Source organism: Crocuta crocuta, unplaced genomic scaffold (genome assembly GCF_008692635.1).
Source record: "Crocuta crocuta isolate KB4526 unplaced genomic scaffold, BGI_CrCroc_1.0 scaffold31, whole genome shotgun sequence".
Classification (NCBI taxonomy): Eukaryota; Metazoa; Chordata; class Mammalia; order Carnivora; family Hyaenidae; genus Crocuta; species Crocuta crocuta.
In genome coordinates, this window is record NW_027528362.1 from 3,376,499 (window position 1) to 3,401,396 (window position 24,898).

The 24,898-nt window shown below is 40.2% G+C and overlaps 2 protein-coding genes across 7 annotated transcripts in view; one reads left to right on the forward strand and one right to left on the reverse strand.

Annotated features, from left to right (window-relative positions):
* Positions 1–24,898, forward strand: part of UBAC2 (UBA domain containing 2) — a 174,652-nt gene that overhangs the window by 84,705 nt on the left and 65,049 nt on the right. The window lies entirely within an intron of this gene.
* On the reverse strand, positions 1,980–16,664 carry GPR183 (G protein-coupled receptor 183). Of its 3 annotated transcripts, none has more exons than XM_077753976.1 (3): positions 16,550–16,664; positions 4,132–4,243; positions 1,980–3,720 (listed from the first exon to the last, which is right to left on the reverse strand). In XM_077753976.1, the coding sequence occupies exon 3, from the start codon at positions 3,702–3,704 to the stop codon at positions 2,619–2,621; it is 1,086 nt and encodes a 361-aa protein (XP_077610102.1). In that variant the 5' UTR covers positions 3,705–3,720; positions 4,132–4,243; positions 16,550–16,664; the 3' UTR covers positions 1,980–2,618. The 3 variants fall into 3 exon arrangements, with proteins under 3 accessions (XP_077610102.1, XP_077610101.1, XP_077610100.1); XM_077753975.1 differs by having other exon boundaries at positions 4,132–4,265; XM_077753974.1 differs by lacking the exon at positions 4,132–4,243.

Consider the following 24,898-nt stretch of genomic DNA (forward strand, 5'->3'; position numbering starts at 1 on the left):
TTACCAGGTGCCTTTTGTGAACTTGGGTTTTATAAAGTATAAGTGAATACTACATGCTCCTCCTGTTTCACAGGAATGTGAAAAGGAAGGCATTACATAAAATATGGACTATTTTATAATTTATTGAGCTTGTCACATATACCCAATATTATTTCTGACATCTAACATTTACTATTCTATACCATCTATACTTTTCTACACTGTCATTGAAGAGCTGATGCATTTATACCAATTCAAACTAAATAGATTTGAGGTTTTTAAATTTTAAATTAACCAAATATCCTTTTAGAAAAAAAATAAAATTATGGAGAGGTAAATATGATTAGCTGCTGTAAAACTGTCAGCTTTCCTAGATGAGTTTTTATAGTTCAAGATTACAATTTAAAATTGTTAATAATAGATCACCTGATTTATATAGAAAATACTTAAAACAGGTTTGTGATCTTGGAACAATGTGTTGTATATAAGGCCACCTCCTTTGTTCTTTAAGAGAATACAAAAATTATACAGCACTGTCCCTGTTCTCCAAGTTTACCTACTCCATGAGGGAAATAAATGTAAAGCCAACTCATAATACAAGACAGTGGAAGGGTGCCCAGAGGCCATGTGTAAACCATGGCTGTGTGAATAAAATAGTAAGGGCCTTGTGAAGGAGAGTGAATAGTTGAGTTTGCCTGGAGTGCTGGCTTGTTTTTGTTTTGTTTTGTTTTTAAGATGGAGATGGATTTAAAGTTTACCTTTTTGGCAATATGACTGCTGATTTGAGAAAATCATTTATATGGATTTGCGGTATATTGGAGGCAGGAAGCAGAAAACTCAACAGATAAAAGAGTGTGGTATTTCTTTGCCGAGTGACATAGATGTTTACTTCCTTGTTTGAAGGATCTTAAGATCCTCAGCACAGAGAGGACTTTCTCATCTCCTGCGAAGCCACATGCACATTGTCTCGTACATAAGCCAGTCTGTGCTCAAATGTCGTCACAAAACTTGTACACCGTAAAGACACTCTGAAATTAAGGAGGCTTTGTTTCAGGTTTTCCTTCAGTTGCTTTCATAATAGTTTTTCTTTTGGGATCCAATTCAAATGACTGTGTAAGTGCCACCTTGCATAACATGTAGTCTTCTTCTCTTTCTTCCACTTCACTTGTGGAGTTTTGTGTGTGGTGTGAGGAAAAGACCCTCACATCCTGACGTCCATCCATGTTGTCTCACCTATCTCCAACAGCTGTTACCAAGGTCGGTGCCTTTTTTTTTGGTCAGTGGATTCAAGGTCAGCAGCTCTTTGTGAAATTCACATAATACAAATCCGAAAGTACTCAATATAGTGGTGTTGACTCAATCATAAAGACACATTTTCTTATGGGATAAAAGTTGAAAATGAGTAAGATAAGAATTCAAAAGAAAAGATTTCCAGGATATAAAGCCTAATAAAAATTTAAACTATGACTCATGATATAGCACCTCATTTCTGTATGTTCCATTATCGAAATTGGTATTATTGCTAATATAAATACTGCATTGGGGCAACTTGGGGATTTAGTAAAAACAGATTTGAGCTGGCAGACAGGGTGACAGTACTTGCAAAGGTCATGAGTTTGCCAGTACCTACTCATGCTCAAGTATTTATGTGAGCAACTGTATAATGTTGTGAAGACTCCTGGGAACTCTTCAAGTTTATATTTTGCATTTCCCCTCCTATCTCACTTAGGCAAACAGCAGCTCTAGCTCCCACTGCTTATCCTCCTTCCCTGTTCTGGTAACCCAGACCATTGAAATACAGACAGCAGGACACTATCAAACCTATGGATAAAAAAGGAATGGTCCCTTAGACCCAAGGAAACCAAGCATATTTGCAAATTTTTTTATTCCCAACCAGAATTCAACAAGTGGACCCTTCTCTCAGTGTGTACCTCCACATAAAATCCTTGTCATGTTCCTGAGCTCTGGACCCTTAACTACTTGGGGAAGAGTGTGGTGCTTTCATTTGCCTTAGTCACCATCATTATTTATAATGTTGCCATCTGAATCTCTTACTGCTAATTCTGTTCTCTCTGTAAGTAAGCATTTAAAGACATACTCTTAATTTTGTAGCATCCTGCTCTTTATTCCAAAAGAGTTCTTTGAAACAAAATTTTATGACTCAGAACAAAAGAAAGCAAAATGCTGATATTATCAAGGAGATTAAAGTCAAAGATTGAAAGAAGTACAAGTTAAAGAAATGTGTTAACAAAAAGAAACATGTTACAATATTGACATTTTTTACACTGGCAAAATACAGCCTTATAGTCTTTTTTTCTTTTGCCAAATTATTGGCAGGAATTTTCAATGTTTAAATTTTTCATTAACATAAAAATCTTTTTATACTGATATAAAATACGCTTCCTTTTGGTAGAGTATTTTATTTATACATTAGAACTTTGCTTTATGTTGTTTCCTTGATTGTAAAAAACAATATATACCCATTTACTTCCAATAGGGAGGTAGGAGCTCATGCCCAGTGAAAGGAATTTACAAGAATCCTAACTGGAAGTTGAACAGTCATTTTGCTTTATAAGAAAAGTCCAGCAAAGTTCATCATACAGTCTACTTTGCTATAACCTCAAGAGTTAATTCCTTTCTTACTTTCCATTTAAAGACTTGGAATGTATCATTGTTTGAGTTTCTGTCATTTCACGTGAGTTTTCTTCAGGGGCTGACTTCACGGCACTGGAAATTGATACGCTGACCTGACGCTTCAACATCTTCATAACCTTTCTCTTGTACCCTTTACATGCAAAGAAATATATGAAAGGGTCCATGCAGCAATTGAAGTTCATCAGACATACCGTAAAGTGCAGAGAAATCTGGAATGAATGTTTTTGGCTACATTCCAGGAAATCAGAAAAACGAAGCTTCTTAATCATGTGTTGAATAATTGCAACATGGTAAGGTGTGAAACAGAGAACGAACACAACAATTATAAAAATAATTGTGTTGAGAGCCTTTTTGTTTACACCAGATTTCTCAGTCAGTGGGTTTTGTTTGGCAGTTTTAAAGAGTTTGCAACAGATTTGAGAATAGCAGATGAGAATGATTAGGAGAGGGAGCACATATCCTATGAAACATGCACCAAGCAGAATCCAGGGAAGAGATTTTGTTTCTTCAAAGTTCGGATACTCCATGCATGTAGTCCTTTCTTTCTCCTGCTTTGACATAGGTTTTATGAGTAGTGGGAGTGTTTGAGCGAATACTAGGATCCAGACAAATATGCAAATGCATTTTGCATGTTCAATTCTTTTCATCTTGTTGTATCGCAGAGGGTGTACCACAGCAAAGAACCGGTCAATGCTCAAGCAGGTCATGAAGTTCACACCTGCGTATGTATTGATATAAAACACGACAGCCGTTACCCTACACAGGGCCTCGCCCATTCTCCAGTCAAAGCCCATTGCATAGTAGGCTATCCGTGTAGGCAAAGCAGTGGTAAAAAGTATATCAGAAATCACCAAATTTGTTGAATATAGAGTGGTAGAGTTGATTTTTTTCCTGTTTTGAATAATAACAACCAAGGCAAGCACGTTTCCCACAAGCCCGATTATGAAGACAATGCTGTAATGTAGAGGCATTAGTATCCTGGCTGTGTTGTGGTGTGAATAGAGGTCACAGTCACTTTCCTCAGTTGCTCCAGAGGGTGTAGTAAAATTGTTGTCCATTTTTGTATCCATCGGGGGTGTTCAAAATCTGCAGGGAAAACCAAGGAGAGTACTTTTAATTAGAAGCGTATTTAACTAAAAGTAATATAAGCTGCCTTTTATAGAGCTAACTTTTAAAATCTGTAAAAAATTTATATAATTTTTAAAAATCTTTGGTATTTTACACAGTAAAGGAAACCATCAACAAAACCTTAAAAAGGCAACCCAGTGAATGGGAGGAGATATTTGCAAATGATATATCTCATGAGGGGTTCATATCCAAAACATATGAGGAACTTTCATGACTCAAAACAAAAGTAATCTCGATTAAAAATGAGCAGAGGACATGAATAGGCATTTTTCCAAAGAAGACCTACAAGTGGCCGGCAGACATATGAAAAGATGCTCAACATCCTTAATCATCAGGGAAATGCAAATCAAAACCACAATGAGGTATCACCTGTCAGAATGGCTGGTATCAAAAAGACAAGAAATAAGAAGTGTTGTCCTGGATGCAGAGAATAGAGAACCCTCATGCACTGTTGGTGGGAGGGCAGACGGGGGCAGCCACTCTGGAAAACAATACGGAGCTTCCTTAAAAAATTGAAAATAGAAATACCACATGATTCAGTAATTTCACCACCGGGTATTTAAAGAAAACAAAAACACGTGTTCAAAAAGATATACATGTACCCCATGTTTATTTTAGCATTATTTGTAATAGCCAAGATATGGAAGCAACCCAAGTGTCCATTGGTAGGTCAGTAGATACCACNCAGCCATAAAAAAAAAAAAGAGATCTTGCCATATGCAACAACGTGGATGAACCTAGATGGTATTATGCTAAATGAAATAAGTCAATCAGAGCAAGACAAATACCAGATGATCTTTCTTACACATGGAGTCTTAAAAAGCAAAACAGAAAAGCAGGAACACTTTGCTTTTAAAAACTTTGCTTTTAAATTGAATACATATAGAGAGCAAGCTGGTAGTTACCAGAGGCAAAATGGGGGGTGGGGGTGAGGAGATAGATGAAATAGATCAAGGGGATTATTAAGAAGCACACCTCCAGGGGTGTCTGGGTGGCTCAGTTGCTTAAGCATCTGGCATCATCTTAGGGCTTGATCTCACTGTGAGTTCAAGCCCCACATCAGGTTGTGTGCTGACAGCTCAAAGCCTGGAGCCTGCTTCAGATTCTTTGTCTGTCTGTCTGTCTGTCTTTCTCTCTCTCTCTCAACCCTACTGTCACTTGTGTTCTATCTCTGTCTCAAAAATAAATAAACATAAAAATTGTTTCTTTTCTTGGGGCATCTGGGTGGCTCAGTTGGTTGAGCATCCAAGTTTGTTCAACTCAGGTTATGATCTCGTGGTTTGTGAGTTCTTTGAGGCCTGCATTGGACTCTGTGCTGACAGCTCAGAGCTTGGAGCCTGCTTCAGATTCTGTGTCTCCCTCCCTTTCTACCCCTCGACCCCCAGTCTCACACTGTCTCCCTCTCTCTCTCTCTCTCTCAAAAACAAATATTAATTTTTAAATGTTTTTCTTTAAAATAAAAAAAGCACCCCTCCAAAAGAAAAAAAATCTATGATATGTTATATGTTTACATATATAGTAACAAGAACAGATAATAAAATTTATGTTTCTACTCACAACTTGGTGATTTTGGCAAAGCCCTGGCAAAGGAAATAAGAACCATCTAAATAGAGCAAGTATAGTTTTGTGACAAGAAGGGACGTGCTGACTTTTTAGGCAGAAATTCCCCCCCCCCTGCTTTTTTTCAGAATCATTGTCTGGTTAAGAACAAAATTGTGTGTAGCACCCCACATTTTAGATGGGAGTAAAACTTTGCTTTTAAATTGAATTTCAGTTGGACTTTTTTCTTTTCTTTTCTTGTTTTCTTTTGGCCAAATGCATATCACTGCCAGGAAATGAAATCAGTCACACATTTATTTAGTGAAATACGACCTTACCACAGTGATCTGATTTGTGTTAACCTAAAAAGTATGAGAAACAAGCTAAGGCCTTGTTAGGAACTGAAAGTTAGGTTTTCTTTTAAAAAAGAAGAAGATGATGACCACGACAACCACGACAAAAACGACGAAAAAGAAAGAAAAAACTGAAGCTGTTTCAGGGGAAATGTTAAGATTAATTCTGCACTAGATTGTCCACAAGTTTACCACTGGTGCGGGCAGTGTGCATTCCTTTGCTTCGCGTGCTTGCGAGCATTACACGTTGCAGTGTCCTGTGCTCTGCTTTACTCACTTCACATGTTCATGGATCCTTGGTGAATAGTTGGGTTATTTCCAATTCTTTTCTTGTTGTAAATAATGTTAAGATGAAATTTCAAGTCCTGCTTTGAAAAGTGGAAAGCAATAATAAAACTCCTTATATGAGCCTGAGCTTTGATAAAACTTAGGAAGAACAGAGCAGTAAATTCCATGAAGCTATCTTTAGAAGAACAGTGATATTCAGATAGGACTGTGTGCACAAATCTCATCTGAAAGTCACCAAAATTAAGGGAAAATGTCAGCGTATCTAGTGATGATGGTTTATGTTAAAAGAAAGACTCTCTCCATAGCCATATCAAAACACCAACTACTACTCTGACCTCTGTATTAAATGAACTGCATCTCTGCTAACTTAGTTCTAACAGTCTTAAGCAGTGATAGCAGCAGGCAGTGGGGGTTTTCAGAGCATTGCTTTAATGTTATAGGTGTGCATTACATACAGTGTTGATAGGTTAATTGTTAAAATATGGAAATACAACCTAAAGCAAAAGAGAGCAAAACTGGAAGTAGTACTTTCTGTTAATCAAGAAATGACAGGAAAGGAGACTATGAGAAAGAAATTTAAATGGATTGATCTTGCCTATTAAAAGACACTATTGGTTTAGATTTTTTAAAAAATCCAGCTCTATGCTGCTTAGAAGAAATATGACTCAAAAAAGTGGCTCAGAAAGGTTGAAAATAAAGATATGGGCAAACATATATCAGGCAAATCCCAACCAGTAGAAAGCTAGAGTTAGCAATGCTAACATCAGAAAACAAACAGAATAGAAGGCAAATTCAATATTAATAGGGATGAATAGGGTCACTACAGAAGTTAAAAAGAACAGTTCACACAATATAAAAATAATCTTGAACTGTGCATGTAACAGCAAAATTTAAAGGAGGAATTGGAGATTTTAACACATCTTTATTAGAATATGCCAGATAGATTAAAGACTTAAAATATTTGCCCAGTGAGACTTTACAGAATTTGTGTTGGAGGAACATGAACATTTTTGGAAGTTTGACGGTGTACTAGGTCATCATAGGGCCTCTGAGCTTCCAGAAAAAATGTTACCTAGCAGCTGACATTCCAGTGACTACAGTGCAACCTAATTAGAAATGAACAATACAGAGATAAAGGGTACATTTAGAATCTAAAAGAATATATGTTTCTAAGGAACTCATGGGTTAAGAAATCATTATAGGAATTTTGAAATACTTAGAACAAAATACTAAAATACTATATGCCAAACAATGGGATGCAGCTGAAATGTTAATCTAGGATAGATGTAGAGCCTTGAATGCATTTATTTTATTTTCAGCTTTTTCATTTTAAAATAATTTTTATTTTAGTATAATTAACATATAATGTTACATTAGTTTCAGGTGTACAGCATAGTAATTCAACACCTCTATATGCTTGTGAATGCATTTTTTAAAAATTGAAAATAGATAAATATGTAGGTTAGGAAGCTAGAAGGGAATTGTTTAGCCAAAGAAAATAATAATAAAGATAGTTGCAGAAATTAATAAAATAGAAAACAAAACAAACACCCAGTAAATACGAAATTTCTGTTTTGTGCAGGAAAAAAATAGACTGATTCTTGAAAAGGAAAGCATGGGAATTGCAGTTGTGGAATGAAAGTAGCAAAACCTTATCCAGTGAGTTCAGAAAGGCTTCCTGTGAGAAGTAACTTTTCAAGAACTGAGACTAGATGCAGAGAGGTGAAAATTCCAAGGAGGGGTTACAGCTTAGGAATAGGTAGCAAGAACTTTTTATTTTTGTACTTTCTGTGAAATTTTTTTAAGAAATATCAATATGTATATTTGATTTTGAATATTTCTCAGCAGATTTGGGAAATGCTTTTAAGACAAATATTAAGATAGAAATTCTCCATATGAATAAATATCATTGTAGAGATTAGGAAAGTCAGGTTAACGTAAGAGTCAGAGAAGAATGTCCCATTGCTTGCCATGTTGTAAATGTGTATCCAGCGTCTTTACTGAAGTATGACTTCCAGTAGAGTCAGAAATGGCAGGGGGTTCAGAACAACTGATGCTCAAGAATATTTAACAAGGTGTCAATTATAAGGATGAAAATTTGCAAACAAATCAAATGTCCATCATCAGGGCATTGGCTAAATATTTTATAGCATAGCCATAGAGTGGAAATGACTGTGTGCATGCCTGTTTCTTGACGGGGAATAATGTTAAGTAAGGAAAGCAGACTACAAAACATGCCACTTTGCAGGGGAGGAGAAGCAATTCTGTGTACACATGTGTACACACATCTGCATGGATATGTATGCCAGGGTATAATTTTGTACACGTAACTTTTGAGTTTTATCTATATACTCTTAAACTTTTCTTCTTTTTTAAAAATGTGTATTTCTTTATTTTGGAGAGAGACAGAGAGAGCAAGAGAGGGGCAGAAAGAGAAGGAAAGAGAGAATCTCAACCAGGCTCTGCACTGAGCCCAATGTGGGGCTCAGCCTCATGAACCATGAGGTCATGACCTGAGCAGAAATTAAGAGTTGGTGGCTCAACCAGCTGAGCCACCCAGGTGCCTGAATATACTCTTATTAAATTTTTCATACTGAAAATGAATTGACTATGAAATGAGTAGGTAAATGACTTAATGTGAGGAAAACCATTTTTTAAATTCAATTCTTGCAAAAATCTTGTCATCTGACATACATTTCAAAGCTAGCCCTTCGGTGCCCTTTACTCAGATTGATGCATTAATTTTTATTAGGAGCCTACCTTTAAGTCCTGTCTGGAAGAACACTCCTATTGACCCTGTGGGCTAAGTACTGCTGTCCACGACCTACTTGCCATGTGTGAAAAGCAAGTGCCATAGTAGTTAAAAGGTCATGCTGGATCCTTCTCTCTGGTGACCTGGCTTCAGGTCTCCTACTCTGTCCAGTTCTTGGCAAGGGCAGGTGGTTCATATTCCCTTGAAGAACTGGGAATTTGTGGTTTTGAAGTGGTCTAGGCTTTAAGAACCATCCTTACCTGTAAACAAACAGCCCAGGAACAATGTGGCCCAACCGCTCCTTCCTAGGGACAGTGGGGCTCCCACTTCTAGGACAGCATAGATCCCTCATGGGAAGACTCTTGAGGGACCTCTTACTGCCCACCCTCATCCTGAGTCAGTCAGAGAAAGACACCTGCACAGTGCGGACATGTAAATGGGATGGCTCAGAAGTGGTCTTTGGTAAAGACGAATTTGGCTGTCCAGAAATCTGGCGATGTTTCGGTAACCTCTCGAGGGTTGATTCTGTTAGTCAGTGGCACTAGTATGTTACCTTAACTCTTGATTATACCTATCCTGGGCTAGTAATGCTATAGTTTTAGTCATTTTTATCTTTTCCAAATTGAGAAAAAAGTTCTTTCATGTACTTGACTGTTATTATCCCATTCTTACCTAAATCAATCCATTTATTATCATCTTCCCTCAGATATTATTTTATACCCTCCTTTAATCATTTGAGGATTCAAGATTTTTTTCCTGAACCTTATTTTTGAATACATTTTAAGTATTTTACAGTTTTTAAAATAAGTTCATCCCTCCCTCCTTTTTTTTTTAAATTAGCTCCATGCCCAGCATGGGGGCCTGAAATCATGACCCCGAGATGAAGAGCTGCATGCTTGACTGACTGAGCCAGCCAGGCGCCTCTTAAGCATTTTACATTTTTATAATCATTAAACAACAGCTCTGTCATGTTATTAGGATGAATATACTGAGTTGTACTTAGAGGTACTATGACTTATCCTTTCACTGCCTAGAGAAAAACACAAGGAAGTATTTCTTCTAAATCTTGTTTTCCTTAGAATACTTGTATCTGTAAGAATTCTACTTCCCTCATAACGCTTTCTAATGAAAAAGTATGTGTGACCGCTGGGCTGTCCTGACAGCCTCGCACCCTGGGGACAGGGACTGGAGCCTTTGTTCTGCAGCACAGCTAGTAACCGGGCTGCCTGAGGTGTGGGGCCGTGTTCAGGGTCCACCCAGGAACCCCCCTGCCTCCTGAAAGTGAGCTCCCTGCAGCCACCCTGGTGGCCATCTGCACTGCTTCTCCACCAGTATGTCACTGAGCACAGGGCTCTGTCCCAGTTTTGTCTCGTAACGTGATAACGCTAACTGTACTGCTCTTCTACCATGTAAAATAGCAAGTTCTCCCAGAGCAAAATATCCTCCCCTGTAGTTTTACTTATGTTTTCGGAAGTGGGTCTGTGTGTGTTTCTCTAGAGTTGATTTCATTGCTACTAGAATCTAACGTATCTTAAGACATGATCATCTCATTTTTGCATAACCGGACGTGTTGACATGAACTGACAAGTTCTTTCTAGCCACAGAAAGGAGGAAAATAAAAGGCTCCCCCCAAAAAAACTCATCTATTAATATTTAAGAAAATTGCCTGAGTGCTAATGTAATTTGTACTCTGGAAATATTTACCCTGGCTACTGACACAGAGGCATTTGTGATTGTTCACAGATCTGCGGTCCCAATTTATTTGCTTGGATAGTTACTTTCTTAGATTTTATTTGTGGCAGAAACAAATAAAACTTTCACTGTATTCGTAGATTTAGTATGAACTGTAATACTGGCTTTTATTTTTGTTTTAAGATTCTGAAATGTCACCTTCACCCCTGATATTTATTCTCTTAATCATCAACAGCCTTAAATGAAAAGGAGTTAAACTTGTAGTAAATTTGTTTAAATTCAGGCCTCAGCAATGAATTGAATGGCTCAAGTCATGTGAAAGGATAAGGTATAAGATGTGACTTCTCTATGAAGCCATGTCTGCTCAAGGCCATGTTTACACTGCAAGACATCTGTCTCACAGTGCCCACAGCGCACCAAAGAGGAAGTTGTTCCAGGAGTGCACTTTTGAAAACAAGAAAGAGCCACAACAATGTGGACATACAGATACTAATTGTATTTGTGTATTATTAAATGAGGAGTGTTGATTGATCTGATTCTTTTCTCCGATTTCTCTGGAGACACTCTCCTTTGGCTATTTTGTTGAGGAGAAGTAAGGTTGAGGGAAAGTTTCCGGAATGGGAAAAAATGAAATCATTGAGAAAGGAGGGGGCAGGCAAAAGCTAGGGTTCCGTGGAAGAACAAAGATTCTGTCTGCTGAGGAACTAGGCGAGCACAGACGTCAGGATAGCAGGCAGAGGCTGGTCAGTGCCCTTGTGGGTAGACATACTCCACGGAAGAAAGAAGTCATTGCTTCTTCCTCTGGTTACCTAGCTTGATGAGTAGTTGTCAGTTGCTTGAAAGAAACCTTCTTGCTCTGACTCACACAGGGACTTCTGAATTTGGTCCAGTGTCACACATGTCGTGGCCTAGCACTCAGCCAGTGATTTTTTGCCCACCTTCTTTTTCGTTGGCTAAACAACCATCACCTGAGCGGTTGTGTGGGTCATTGGCCCATAAGGTAGGCAGGTGGGAAACGTTGATTCCGAATTGTGGGAAAGGGCCCTGAGGCCCAGCGGGTTGTGACCAGCCCAGGCACAGCCTCTCATCACTCCATTGGCAGAGTCAGACTGTCTGTCCCTGTCAGCTGCTACGCGGCTGTTTAATAGCCCTTCTACACTGTCAGGTGCTTTTCCCCCAACTAGCTTTTGAGTCCTAAGCAGATGGCTTGCTATGTCCCTGGTCGGGATTCATTTTTGGAAGGATATAGGGAACGTTGTCCGGAAGGCTGGCAGGCGCACTGACGGCTGCCTGCACTTTCTCAGGACAGAACCTCACACCTGCCAGAGTGTTGATGTTCAGAGTGCGGTTGTCTGTGGTCGGTCTGTCTGGGGGCACCTCCCTGCCCTGCCTCTGGGTTTGTGGAAGCGTGACCCTCCTGCTGACTCCAGGGCACAGGCTGGTTCTCACCACCTCTCAGAAGGTCCGCAGGGGGTCACTTACAGGACAGTGCACAGAGAACTACTTCTTGGTGCTTTTTTTTTTTTTTAATTTTAGAGAGAGAGAGAGAGAGAGGGAGAGTGTGAGCAGAGGTGAGGGGCAGAGGTGGGGGCGGGGGGGAGAGAGAGAGAGAAAAATCCTAAGCAGGCCCCAACCTGAGCCTGGGGTTTGCGGTGCTCGATCCCACGACTCTGGGATCATGACGTGAGCTGAAATCAAGAGTCAGACACTGAACCAACCGAGCCACCCAGGTGTCTGAGAACCTCTTGAAGACAGAAAAAACAATCCTGTGTTCGCCAGTTTGTAATTTACTTTCAGTGCCTCTGTGGCGTCCTGACCTAAGGGGTAGTGGCTGAGGAAGACCACCTCACCTTCCGTAGACATGTGCATTGGAATTGATGTGAAAGTGAAAGGGGCCTGACATTTGAATTACTTGATTAAACACCCACTTGCACATTTGGGGTTTCGTATATTCCAGCTATTTTTCTTTCCCCTTTCACTGATTTTCTTTGTGTGGTTTTTGGCAGCTTTAATAATCTGAGTAGGATGATGTGAAAGTTACCAACGTGAAGACAAAGGAGGTGGTAATGTTAAGGCTGGGAGTTACAGCACATAATGTTCAGGAACTGTGAGCAAACAGAATCCCGCTATAATACTCATTTCAGTGAGGAAGACAAATACTGTGTTTCTGTGTTACAGCATTATTTATCCTGTAAGTATGATAACTGGATAATATAAAAAGATTTTTTTTTATGTTTATTTTTGAGAGATAGAGACAGACTGGGAGAAGGGGAGGGGCAGAGACAGAATCTGATACAGGCTCCAGGCTTCGAGCTGTCAGCACAGAGCCTGAAGCGGGGCTCGAACTCATGAACTGTGAGATCATGACCTGAGCTGAAGTTGGACGCTTAACCGACCAAGCCACCCAGGCGCCCCATAAAAAGATTCTTTATAGTAAAGATCTGAGTCTGTGTAATCTTTATCCTGAGTCCCAGCCGTTTCTAGAAATGGTATGTACCTTTTCTCCTTAAAGTTCAAGGGAGTTTCAGGTTTTGTTTTTTGTCTCATCTCATGGAAACTAGTCTGAAACATTAAATACCCTTATTTTATGGAAAAGCAGAATTCTAGAGAGATTAGATCATTTGCTCAGGGTCCTTCCTCAGGATAGGTACCAAGTCAGGAGTCACGAAGGTGCCCAGGACTCCACGCCCTCACTCACCTGCTCACTCTGTCAAGTCAGTGGTTCCTGTGCCTGCGGCCTCCGGACTGCCTCCCGCACGCGGCCTCTCCCCACCACGTGCCGTCTGTCCGTCTGCCTGTCTGTACACTACTCCCATGCCCAGTGCCCGCCCTCAGGGCACATCTCTCTGCAGCTACTGCCCCGCCTTTCACTGTGCCTTTCAAAGGCGGCCCAGTGAACCCTGGGCTGATGGAAAGCTCTCTGACTCCTGTGGCTGGGCCCTGCCTGTCTCTTCAGCTGGCTCTCTGACCGTCCTCTGCCTATGGTGCCCTGGCTCCGGCTTTACTAAATTCTTTGCAGTTTTTTAACATTCTGTGTTCTCTCACAACTCTGTGCCTTTCTGGCACTTTCCTTCTGTCAGATGCCTCCTCTTTGTCCTGTATCCTCGGCTCTTACTTTCCTTCAAAACTTAGTTTAGAGTCCGTTGTTCCTGGAAGCTTCCCTGAGCTTACCCTTTCCGGCTCTCTTGCCAGCACCTCCAGAAAGACGGCATGGACTGTCCTTGTGAGGGCACTGTGTTCTGTGTTAGCACCGTAGTGTTGAGTTTATTTTTCTGTTTCCCACTAGCCTGCGGAGTCCTGTGAGCGGGAACTGTGTTAATTTTATCTCCAGCTGACCCATGACTGAGGCACAGTAAATACCCACTAAAGGGGCGCCTGGGTGGCTTAGTCGGTTAAGCGTCCGACTTTCGCTTAGGTCATGATCTCGCGGTTCGTGGGTTCGAGCCCCGCGTCGGGCTCTGTGCTGACTGCCAGCTCGGAGCCTGGAGCCTGTTTCAGAATCTGTGTTTCCCTCTCTCTCTGACCCTCCCCTGCTAGCGCTGTCTCTCTCTCTCTCTCTCTCTCTCCTAGAAATAAAAAAATATATAAATAAATAAATACCCACTAAAGAATAGCGAAGTCCCAGCTTTCTAGAGCCTTATGCAAAGGTTCTTTATCAGAGCTCTTGGTTAGTATTAGGGACCGGTGTCATTAAGGGCAGACTCTCCTCCAGACAGTGTTCTGGGCACTCTACGCGTGTTCGCTCACTGCGTCAGCACAGACCTGTCACAGACCCGTGTCCCACCGTGAAACGGAGGTGCGGAGCACTTACGTGACTTGCCTAAAAACAAAGCTGTTACATGTTAGGATTCAATCCTGAAAGTTTGGTTCCTGAAATCATATTTTGTGCAATGTGTTTTATCCCTGACACCTGTTCCCAGGTTGATCTGATGTTACTGGTAGAAAACAGGATAAAAATAGGAAGAGATCTCAAAACTTTTACCAACTCCTCCTCTCTGAACTAGAGCGAAGATGAGAGCTGGGGGGCTGGAAGGGGGGAGAGGAGGAGGGAAGTATGTTGATTTAAATAAAGGCACTCGTTAATTTACTTATATTTTAAAGTAAGTAAAGGTTGTACAAATGAATTTAGATTTTACTATTTTTAACAATATTTCCATAAAACAATTTGGACTGAAAGAAAATGGTGAATACCTGGGATAGCTTTTATGCTATTAATTTATTTCGCTGCTACTTTTTAGGTATTTGTAGACATTTAACAAAATATTTTTTATTCTCTTTGAGCTTTCAAGACACCACAAGCCTCTTTGTTTAACTCTACAGTTTTCAGATGATTTTCTCATCTGACATAGAAGTCCTGTACTTCACAGACTTCTTGGAAAGCTCAGGAACTACATGGGCTGGAGGGGCTTGCACCCCCTTAGCATGCTCAGGGCTCTGTGGCCTTGAACACTGCAGCAGGCCCTTACCCACGGCAGGGAGGGAGGCATTACTTATAAACTCCTCTGCTGGGTGAGAAGTGCTTTTTTTTAAAATGCCCTCTTCTTAAGGCTGATGGCTTTCTCCCCTGCAGCGTTCTCCCCATAGAGTGTTTCAGAACCATCCCTCAGTAGATATTAGTAAATGTCTGTGGATTTCTTAAGTGAAGGAAAGTCATATAGTGATCTGAGGTAGTGCTTATTCTAGTAAATGATCGGTTGTGTTACTAATAAGTTCTAGGAAGCCAGTTAAAGTCATTTATAAGAGACATCCCCACCCCATCCTCATGACGGGTGAGCCGGTGAGTGAGGGGGCTTTGTGCAGCAGCGTGTTCTTTGTGGCCTTATGTCCCAAAAGTATGATTAAGTCCTGGGGAGAAAGCATGCGCTGAAATAGTAGCAGCTGCAGATCCAGACAGCAAGCACAGTTAGATGCTTGCCCTCCATAGACTCCGTGTAAGAAAAATAATTCTCACAAAATGATAGGGCAAGGAAACTGCCTATTGGATTCATCCTTCAGTAGTTTAATGGGTAGGAGGAGAGAATGATAGCAGTTTTCTAGCGCTTACTCTGACAGCCAGTGTGACAAGGGTTTGGCAGTATTATTACTCCCCGTTTTACAAATGAGGCAGCTGAAGTCAGAGACTGCCCAAGGCCACACAGCTTAGGAATAATTGAACCCAGGTCCAAGCCTGATTCCAGAGCCCGTGCCCTGAACCACCGCACTGTGTGGTACTTGGACTGATGGCCCCTCAGGGCTCCCAGACACATCTTATATTTAGAGGAGCTCTCCTCATAGCTTACATTTTGCCAAGAATTTCTATTACTTCCATTCCCGACCTGGACATAAATACTGCAAATCATTCCATGTACTTCATTGTTTTGTGACATTTTTTTAGGCACATGGAAATTCTAGAAAAAATAGACCTGTTTAGCTTTAGTGATCATCAAATAAATATAAAGTAAACAGTAGATTCACTTTTCACTTACCAAATTGTTTATATTTAGAATTAAAATATTCATGTTGGCTAAGAAGCAGTGAAGCCCAGACTGTCACAGGGGAGCGGGGGGGGCGGTAAATTGGTAAAATGTTTTTGTAAACCAAAAAATACCAATTTATATATAAAGCTTTAGAAACATGTATATCCTTTGCCCAAGGAATGCCAGTACTGGGATTCTGTCCAGTGAAATACTAGAAAGTACAGAAGTAATTGTATTTAGAAAAGACCTTTAGGTATATAGATACATGGTCAAATAGTAGAATGTGACAACTTTTTTATTTTAAATTGTGCTAAATAAGTTCTACACACATGCATTCAAGTGTAATACTCCATTTTAAAATAATTTTGTTTCTTTTCCTTCATCCTAAAGTAGCCTGGAATATTGGCATTATTTGCTGCCTTATACTTGACACCATTTTCTGTAACTGTGAGCTCACCCAGAAGTACAGAGTAAGCCCCGTGTTTGGGCATAGATTTCTGGCATGGTCCCTTGTTCTCACCTACCTCAGTGTTAACTAATTAGAACTGCCAGTCATCAGAGACTAAAGTGTATTAACGATACAGTTTTTGTTAGAAATGTTTATAGTTGTCATTGAATAGATTGTATTCTTTACAGTATACCTTAATTAGGCTTTTAAAGTTTTACAAAAGACTTTATTTAAAAGAAAGAAAATATCTAGTACTCACCTCTCAGTGACTTGTTGGGGCTCTGTGCGAGAGCAGTCCGTATTTGCCCAACTGAAGTAGGTTACTTTGGCATGTTGCTCGAGAGATTATGCAGACATCCTTTTATGGTGGTGGCTTTTCGTCACGCTGTGACTGAGCATAGCAATGATCAGTTACCCTCATATATGCGTGTGCACTTTTTTTTTTTAAATGGGAAGTGAAATTTTTCTGTTAGTGATTTTTTTAAAAAACAATTATCCAAAAACCCCTTGGAATTTATGAACTGCTAATATCTGTGGAACTTTATAAGTTTTTTAAATAAAGATTTAAGTCAGTATTAAAAAATTTCTTTAAAAGGAGGACTAAAGCAATAAACCTTCACCGGAAAAAAAAAGAATGATAATTACTGATGATTTTGTATCTATATTCTGTATAAAAGTGTGTGTTTTTAAATGCTTTAAAGAAAAAAATGTCAACTGTGACAGTTCTGTCTACCTGGAAACTTGAAGCAGAGAGCAGTTTACTCGTTCTGTATCTTAATGAGAAAGAAACAAAGGTTTCTGTGGTGAGTGGGAGAACGATGTTCTTTTGCATCGTACAGGGACTAGTCGATGTTTTCAGGCAGGAGCCCAGATGACAGGGTGGGTGACTACGTGAACACGTGGATGACAAGCGAAGCGTTGAAGGGGGACATCTGACAGCTGATAGCCCAGCCTCTTCACAAAGGATGGAGACCTGTGCTGTTCACCTTTCAGTTCTAGGTGGCTCAGTTTAACCCAGCTAATGTAACAGGGCTGTCAAATACAACTTGTGTGTAGGCTAAATGAATAGTGTAGCAGTCTGAACGGGAGAGGTGATATTTACACTTATCCAGCACTGACCTGGCCATTCCCAGTCAGTTCTGGGTGCTGCATTTTACGAAGGGCATAAATGACCATGTGATCAGGTTGGTAAGGGGTCTGGATCCCAGGTCTTAGGAGAAATGACTGAATAAACTGAGAATGCTTGGGCTTAGCCGGGGTGTGATCATCTTCCCCATGCACTGGAAGTTGTCCCATAGAAAAGGACTTAGGTTGTGTATTTGAGTCTTCCCAACTCCAGAGAATATAAGGAAGGCCAGTAAGAGAAAGTCACCAGAGAGAGCTTTCAAATCAAAATATGAAGTTAGTTCCCAAAAGTTAGGATCATTAAAAAAAATGGAAGAGGCTCTTTTTTATTTAGGTGCCTACATAAACTGGTTGACTGTTTTGAGGGATGATACAGAGAGAATTGAATTATTTGGTAGGAAATTGTTCCTTTGACTTCTCGTCTTCCACTCCAGAATCTGTCAAAATGGCCAAGTGGCTTCAGCACCCCCCTCACTGGTATCATTCCATCTAGAAGCTTACTAGGTTCTTCTAAGCTTGAAAATGCTGGAGATGCTGAACGCTGTCAGACAGAAGAGCAACCACTTACCCAATTCTTTGTGCCTCCACCTCACTGTCTATAAAATAAGGGTACTGAAGTAAATGATCGCTAAGATAATTCCAAGTGCAAACATTCTGAGGAGGAAATATAGAGATTTTATGATTTGGTGATAAATATGATAAAATATTCCACAATTAATTTATTTAAAACTTAGATTGAAGACTATTTGAAGAAGACACTGTTGAGCTTCTCAATTTGTTGAAAGGACGTCCTGGTACGGTGTTTTGGTTTTTAATTTTTGAAAGAATTTTTATTAAGTAAAACGTTGTGTAATGAAGAACTCAACTAGGTAAAGTAAATGTTCTAGCAAACTGGATCTCTCTCTGATTTGTTATTAGAGTGGTCAAGTATATAAAGAAAAGGGTGCAGGGTGACTGTCCTGTGAGACGCTGTGGGGGGTTGGTGTGTGATAATTTCATGAGCCCACAAACCTTATTTTTATTGTTGTTAAAAGTTACCATGATTTCTTTTGTTGTACTATAAAAGTGCAGTCAACATCCTTTCCTGTAGAAGAGCTAAGATGGACATTTGTGACCTGAACTGAGTGTGTTTTATGATTTTATTCTATTGAGTACAGTTGTGAGTATACAGTAGATACTAATTATTAGTGACATTAGTTGAAAGAATGAATGAATGATAAGCTGTTTTCCTCTTTTCTTTACTTCACCTTCATATATGTAAGTCAGATGGGGCTTCCAGAAGTTAGTTATTCACAGTTTGGAAAGAGTCAAACTGGATTATTGTTGCCAAAATACACAACAGATGTTGTATCATAAAATAAGGAAAAGAGAAAAACTGGTCAGTGACTAATAACATTATGATAGTTTGTGAAGTCTGTGTGTATAGAAATAGCAATGGAAATTTCTACAAAACAACCTGTATATTCGTGGTCTGAAATGTGTGCTTTTGTATTATGGGTGGATGTGGTCTAGTACTTAGTCATCATTTAAAACTATACAGTGATAACTTCTAAGGAATTTTTAAACTTCTTTTATTGGTATATAAGACATGAACTGTGGTCATTAAAATTCCTATCAGTATTGTCTTAGTTTATGTTGAAATGTAACCTCAAACACGAACGTGGCTTCAGATTGTCTATTGTAACATCATCCACTACATTTTATTGGAACTTCTATAAATTAATTACCTCAAAAAACATGTTCTGTGGTGCGATCTCTCAGGTACAACCAAAATAGTTTTCTTATTACCAAGAGACCCACAGGCTGTATTTTGAGTGTATATATGAAACTGTAGGTTTTAATCTCACTAAAAATAATAAAACAAGATGCTTTTTAAAATAAAAGGCAAATTCTGGTTCACCATTTTAAAGAGAAACTCATTTAGTCGGCAGAGATCGCTTCTCGGCCTCTTGGCTAAGATCAAGTGCATTTAGTCGGCAGATATTTTTTAAGCAAGCCCTCTGTGCCAGGCATGGTTTTAGAGAGTGGTGATAACGCAGCAAACAAACAGGCAGAATCCCAGGCTCCGTGGAGTTTCCCACCAGGCGGGGAGACAAATGATAAATAAGTCACACAGTAGATGATGAGCTTGTAGGTGCTGTGGGGAAAGGAAACAGAGAATGCAGAGTGGGGATGGGTCTGTAATGTGGGGTAGGGGCTGCACTTTGGAATGAGGCGGCCAAGAAGGACCTCCCTGAGAAGGAGCCATTTGAGTAAAGACCAGAAGGGCGTGAGGGAGTAAATGGCCCACATGTCTGTGGGAAGGTGGCCAGGACAGGCATGTGCCGTGGGGCACCAAGTGAGACATACCTTGTCCAGCATGGCTGGAACAGCGACAGCTAGTGGTGGGGAGGCCAAGTAGAGGGAGGAGTAGCAGTGGAAGACCCAGTCTGAGGTCTGGGTTGTGGGGCCTTGCCAGGTCTTTGTAAAGACTTTGGCTTTTACTCTAGGCTGGGGACTCACTGGAGGATTTTAAGCCCAGGAGTGACTAATTTGCACTTTTTAATGGGAAGAATACACAGCTACTTAATCAACTTTGTTTGGGTTTAGATAAGTTGAATTGGAACAAAACAGGTTTTTTGTGTAGTATTTAGAATGGCAATTTAAATAAGTCTCTGTTGCAGAGATTAATTCTGAGAGGGAATGTGTAGCTCAGGGTCTGGCGTGGAATAGGTAAGGAGGTCAGTTAACATTTACTAGATGAGGAAGAGAAGAATTTTCCACACAACAACCAGAACATTCTTTCAGGAAAGACAACTACATATTTGCTTTGATTTGCTCTTGGACATATGTCTCATTCAACTACAGTCACAAAGAGGAAGTTTGTTTATAGAAAGCTATTGCCAACATTTTAAGCTATTTTCTCTATTAATATATATTTCAAAGCTTAAAAATTCATGGAGAAGAAAATTATTTTCTCTTGTAAACTTTCCATCTTTGCTGAATAATTCTTAAGACTGCTGAGTGTGCAGAGTTGAGAGATCAGCAGAGATGATGGTTATAAAGTAGATTAGATAGTTTTTGTTCCCTAACAAACCATTCTAAACCTGGTGACTGGGGCGTGTAGGTAGCTCTGTTGAGCATCAGACTCTTGATTTTGGCTCAGGTCATGATCCCAGGGTTGTGGGATCAAGCCCCANAAAAATTTAAAATTAAAAAAATAAGTCTGTTCATTAAAGTTGCTTTGTTAGTTTTTTTTATAATCAGACAAATATTGAGAGTCAATGTAAGGATTTAGATTAGGTATTAGGGGGATGCAATGCTAAGTAAAATATTGTGCTTTCCTTTTTTATTTTAATGTTTTTTTAATGTTTTATTTATCTGAGGGAGAGAGAGAGAAACAGCATGAGCAGGGGAGGGTCAGAGAGAGAGGGAGACACACAATCTGAAACAGTCTCCAGGCTCTGAGCTGGCTGTCAGCACAGAGCCCGATGCAGGGCTCAAACCCACGAACCGTGAGATCATGACCTGAGCCGAAGTCGGACGTGTTAACCGACTGAGCCACCCAGGTGCCCCAAATATTGTGCTTTGTGACAGAATTTGATAGGAGATGTTTTAAAACCCTGTATAGGTAAAATGTGATCATAAAAATAATCTCAAAATGGTTAGACCTAAATGTGAGGCCTGAAACTATAAAACTCCGAGAAGACACAAGCAGTAACCTCTTTGACATACACACTTTTTTCTAGATATGTCTTCTCAGGGAAAGGAAACAAAAGCAAAAATAAATTTTTGGGACCGCACCAAAATAAACAGCTTTTCCACAGTGAAGGAAACCATCAAGAAAACAACAAGGCAGCCTACCAAATGGGAGAAGATCCTGCAAATGATTTATCTTATGAGGGGTTAATATCTGAAATATGTAAAGAACTTATGCAACACAACACCAAAAGGCCCCACAAATAATTCAATTAAAAAATGGACAGACCTTGACTAGACATTTTTCCAAAGAAGATCTACAGATAACCAACAGACACATGAAAAGGTGCTCAATTGTCAGGGATGTGCAGATCAAAACCACACTGAGATATCATCTTAATCTGTCAGAATGACTACAATCAAAAAGACAAGAAATAACAAGGCAAGGATGTGGGGAGAAAAAAGAAACCCTCATACACTGTTGATGAGAATGTAAATTGGTGCAACCACTGTGGAAAACAGTATGGAGGTTCCCTAAAAAATTAAAAATAGAATTACTGTATGATCCAGTAATTCCATTACTGAGTATTTACCCAAAGAAAATGCTAATTAAAAAAGATAAATTGGGGTGCCTGGGTGGCTCACTCGGTTGAGCATCCGACTTCAGCTCAGGTCCTGATCTCATGGTTCGTGGGTTTGAGCCCCACATCGGCTCTATACTGACAGCTAGTTCAGAGCCTAGAGCCTGTCTTCGGATTCTCTGTCTCCCTGTCTCTCTGACTCTCCCCTGCTCATGCTGCTTCTCTCTCTCTCTCAAAAATAAATAAAACATTTTTTAAAAAAAAGATAAATGGCACCTGTGTGTTTATTGCAGCGTTATTTACAGTAGTTGCGATATGTAAACAACCCAAGTGTCCACTGATAGACGAAAGGATAAAGATGGAGCGTGCACACGTGGGTGTGCGTGTACACACACACACACACACAGAGGAATATTAACTATAAAAAAAAGAATGAGGAATGAGATCTTGAGGGCACTTGTTGGGATGAGCACTGGGTGTTGTATGTAAGTGATGAGTCACTGGGTTCTACTCCTGAAAGCAATACAACACTGTTATGTTAACTAACTTGAATTTAAATAAATTATGTGCTCAAAAAAATGAGATCTTGCCATGGGAAACAACATGGATGGACGTAGAGGGGATAATGCTAAGTAAAGTAAGTCAGAGAAGGACAAACACCATATGATTTTACTCATATGTGGAATTAAAGAAACAAAACGAATGACCAAAGAAAACAAGAGACAAATGGAAAAACAGACTCTTAAATAAAGACAACAAACTGGTGGTTGCCAGAGGGGAAGTGAGTGTAGGCAAGGGAATCAAGAGTACATTTATTGGGTGTAAAGGGAGGGAGAAAAACAGAAAGACCAGCCAAATGTCTACTGAAAGAATATTTAGAGCACCAAATCCCTTCCTTGCCTCAGATTGGTAGATGGCTGCCAAGTCTACCAATCTCACCCCAGCAGAAGTCTGGGGTTTCATTCTCTGGAGAGGTCTCTGAACTGTAGAATACGAGGCATATCCTAACCCCTCACCCCTATCCCTAACACTAACCCTAACCCTGTTTCCCTGGAAAGATCTCTGAACTACTGGATACCAAGCACATGCTTTAACTCTAACCCCAACCCTAACCCTAGATTTAAAAAAAAAAAAAAAAGAGTACATATCATGAGCCCTAAGTAATGTATAGAAATGTTGAATCACTATATTGTATACCTGAAATAAATATAACCATATGCTAATTATACTACTTCAAATAAAAGTAAATAACAAAAAAGACTAGAATTATAGCCACGAGGTTATTCTCATAATTACTATCCCATTTTGAAAAAAAAAAAAAATGGTCATACAGCTGTTCAAGAGTAAGGATGATCTTATGGCCCTAAATTGAATGGGCTTCCGGGCTGTGCCAAGCACTGTGATGCATGCCGGAGGATCCAATCCAGGAGGATGCATTTCCTTCCCTGCTGTGGGAGGTACTCTGTCTAGGAGGCGAGCCAGACGAGTGAGGCATTTGAAGCTGATCCTCTGTCCTGCCTGCATGCCTTGGCTGCTCTGTCTCCATCCTCCTTCTCGCAAGTGGAGAAAGATTGCATCTGACACGTGTGTTTCCGGTCCTTACCAATGTCTGACACTCAGGTGCTCGCTAGGTCCTTACCGGTGTCTGGCACTTAGGTGCTCGCTCGATATTTGGGGTTTTTCCCAATTCTAGTATTTGCTGCATTCTCGTAGATGCCTATAGATGCTGCTGCCATCTTTCACATTTGCAGTGTATGCTTGCTTTCATTTTGTTTTTGGAAGCAGAATTGAGAGGACAGTGTGATGTAGTTGTTTGTTTTTTTTTAATAACATGATCTTTATCAAAGACGGGAAAATTTTGCACAAGAGGCCAACAGTGTTCTGTGTTTCCACAAAAGTGGTAATGAGAACATTTCTTGCACTTTTTTGTGTGTGGTAAAGATATACTCATGCCACTCACCAAACACACGCACCACCAACAACAGCACAGAGGAAAAATAAAAGCTACATTGAGTCATTAAGCCAAGCGTCTAATGATGAGTGGGTGCAAGCACGTGCCCAGACCACTCTCCTCATTCATGCTTCCTGCCTAGCCCTTGTGGGAATGTGAGTGTGCAGTCCTGGAGCTAGTTCCTGGAGATTAGAGACTGCTGCTTAGGCATAGACAGAGATGGAGCTCCTGAACCTGGGCTGCCGCCTCACGCAGTGCCCAGGAGATCCACTGATTGAAACAGTGAAACTGAGGTAACTTCTAGGGCAGAGGACGGAGCTTCTGGCCACCCAGAGGAGCCGGAGTAGTATCCTCAGGAAAGGATTGAGCTGTCGCACGCGGAAAGTGTTTCCTAGGCAGAAAAGTGGAAAGGACATTTAGGTTGGAAGAATAACTTGCGTCAGTGAATGGTCAATAGAGCCTACTGTGCCCAGGGAGCATCCTTGGGGGTTGAGATGACGGGGAGGAACCAGATCGGGAGAAGGGAGAGAAGGGCAGTTGTGGGAAACCACACTAATAAGCACGAATTGGAGTGCTTTGCTATTTCATGCTAATATTTACATTTCCTCTTTGGATCCCGGGCACCTGTGGAACGATGGGTTTAAATAGGGTTGTGACATGATCACTGTTTTGTGTGTCAGCAGTTTAAGAGATGGATTAGAGAGAAACAACACTTTAATTAGACACTGTGACTCTTGAGTATGTTAAGTTGAAGGTATCAAATTGAGTTTCATAACCAAGGGGAGGGCAGTCAGACAGTTTGGGGACTCCATTTTTGTAATCAATGCTGTGGAATGGCTTGCGATGATACCAAAGAGAGACTGGAGTAAGAAGAGGCGATGGTGATCCCTGGAGAGGCCAGAAGAAGAGTGGGTGGCAGGAAAAATCTGGGGGACCAGCAAAAACAGGTTTTAAGGTGGGGTGGGGTGGGGGTTTGAGGAAGGGAAGGCAGGAGCGGGAAGGGTGTCCAGTACTATAATGATCTATTTGGACAGTGTGAGATGAGACTTTGGGGTGTGAGCACGATAAATTACGTTTGTCGCTTTTGTTAAACCCTCTTTCATTAGATTTAAATCATTCATGGGAAGAAAACGTAGCAGCAACTTTAAATTTTCATACAATGCCTGACAACTAGTAGATGCCAGACCACCTTTGCAATAGTTCTAGGAGAGTCAGTAAGTATTTAGATAATTAGAGTTTTCACAAAATGTTATTTGTAAGTACACATTATTTC

Coding starts and splice junctions, on each gene's coding strand:
- GPR183 (XM_077753974.1), bottom strand. CDS start 3,704: ATGGATACAAAAATGGACAACAATTTTACTACACCCTCTGGAGCAACT.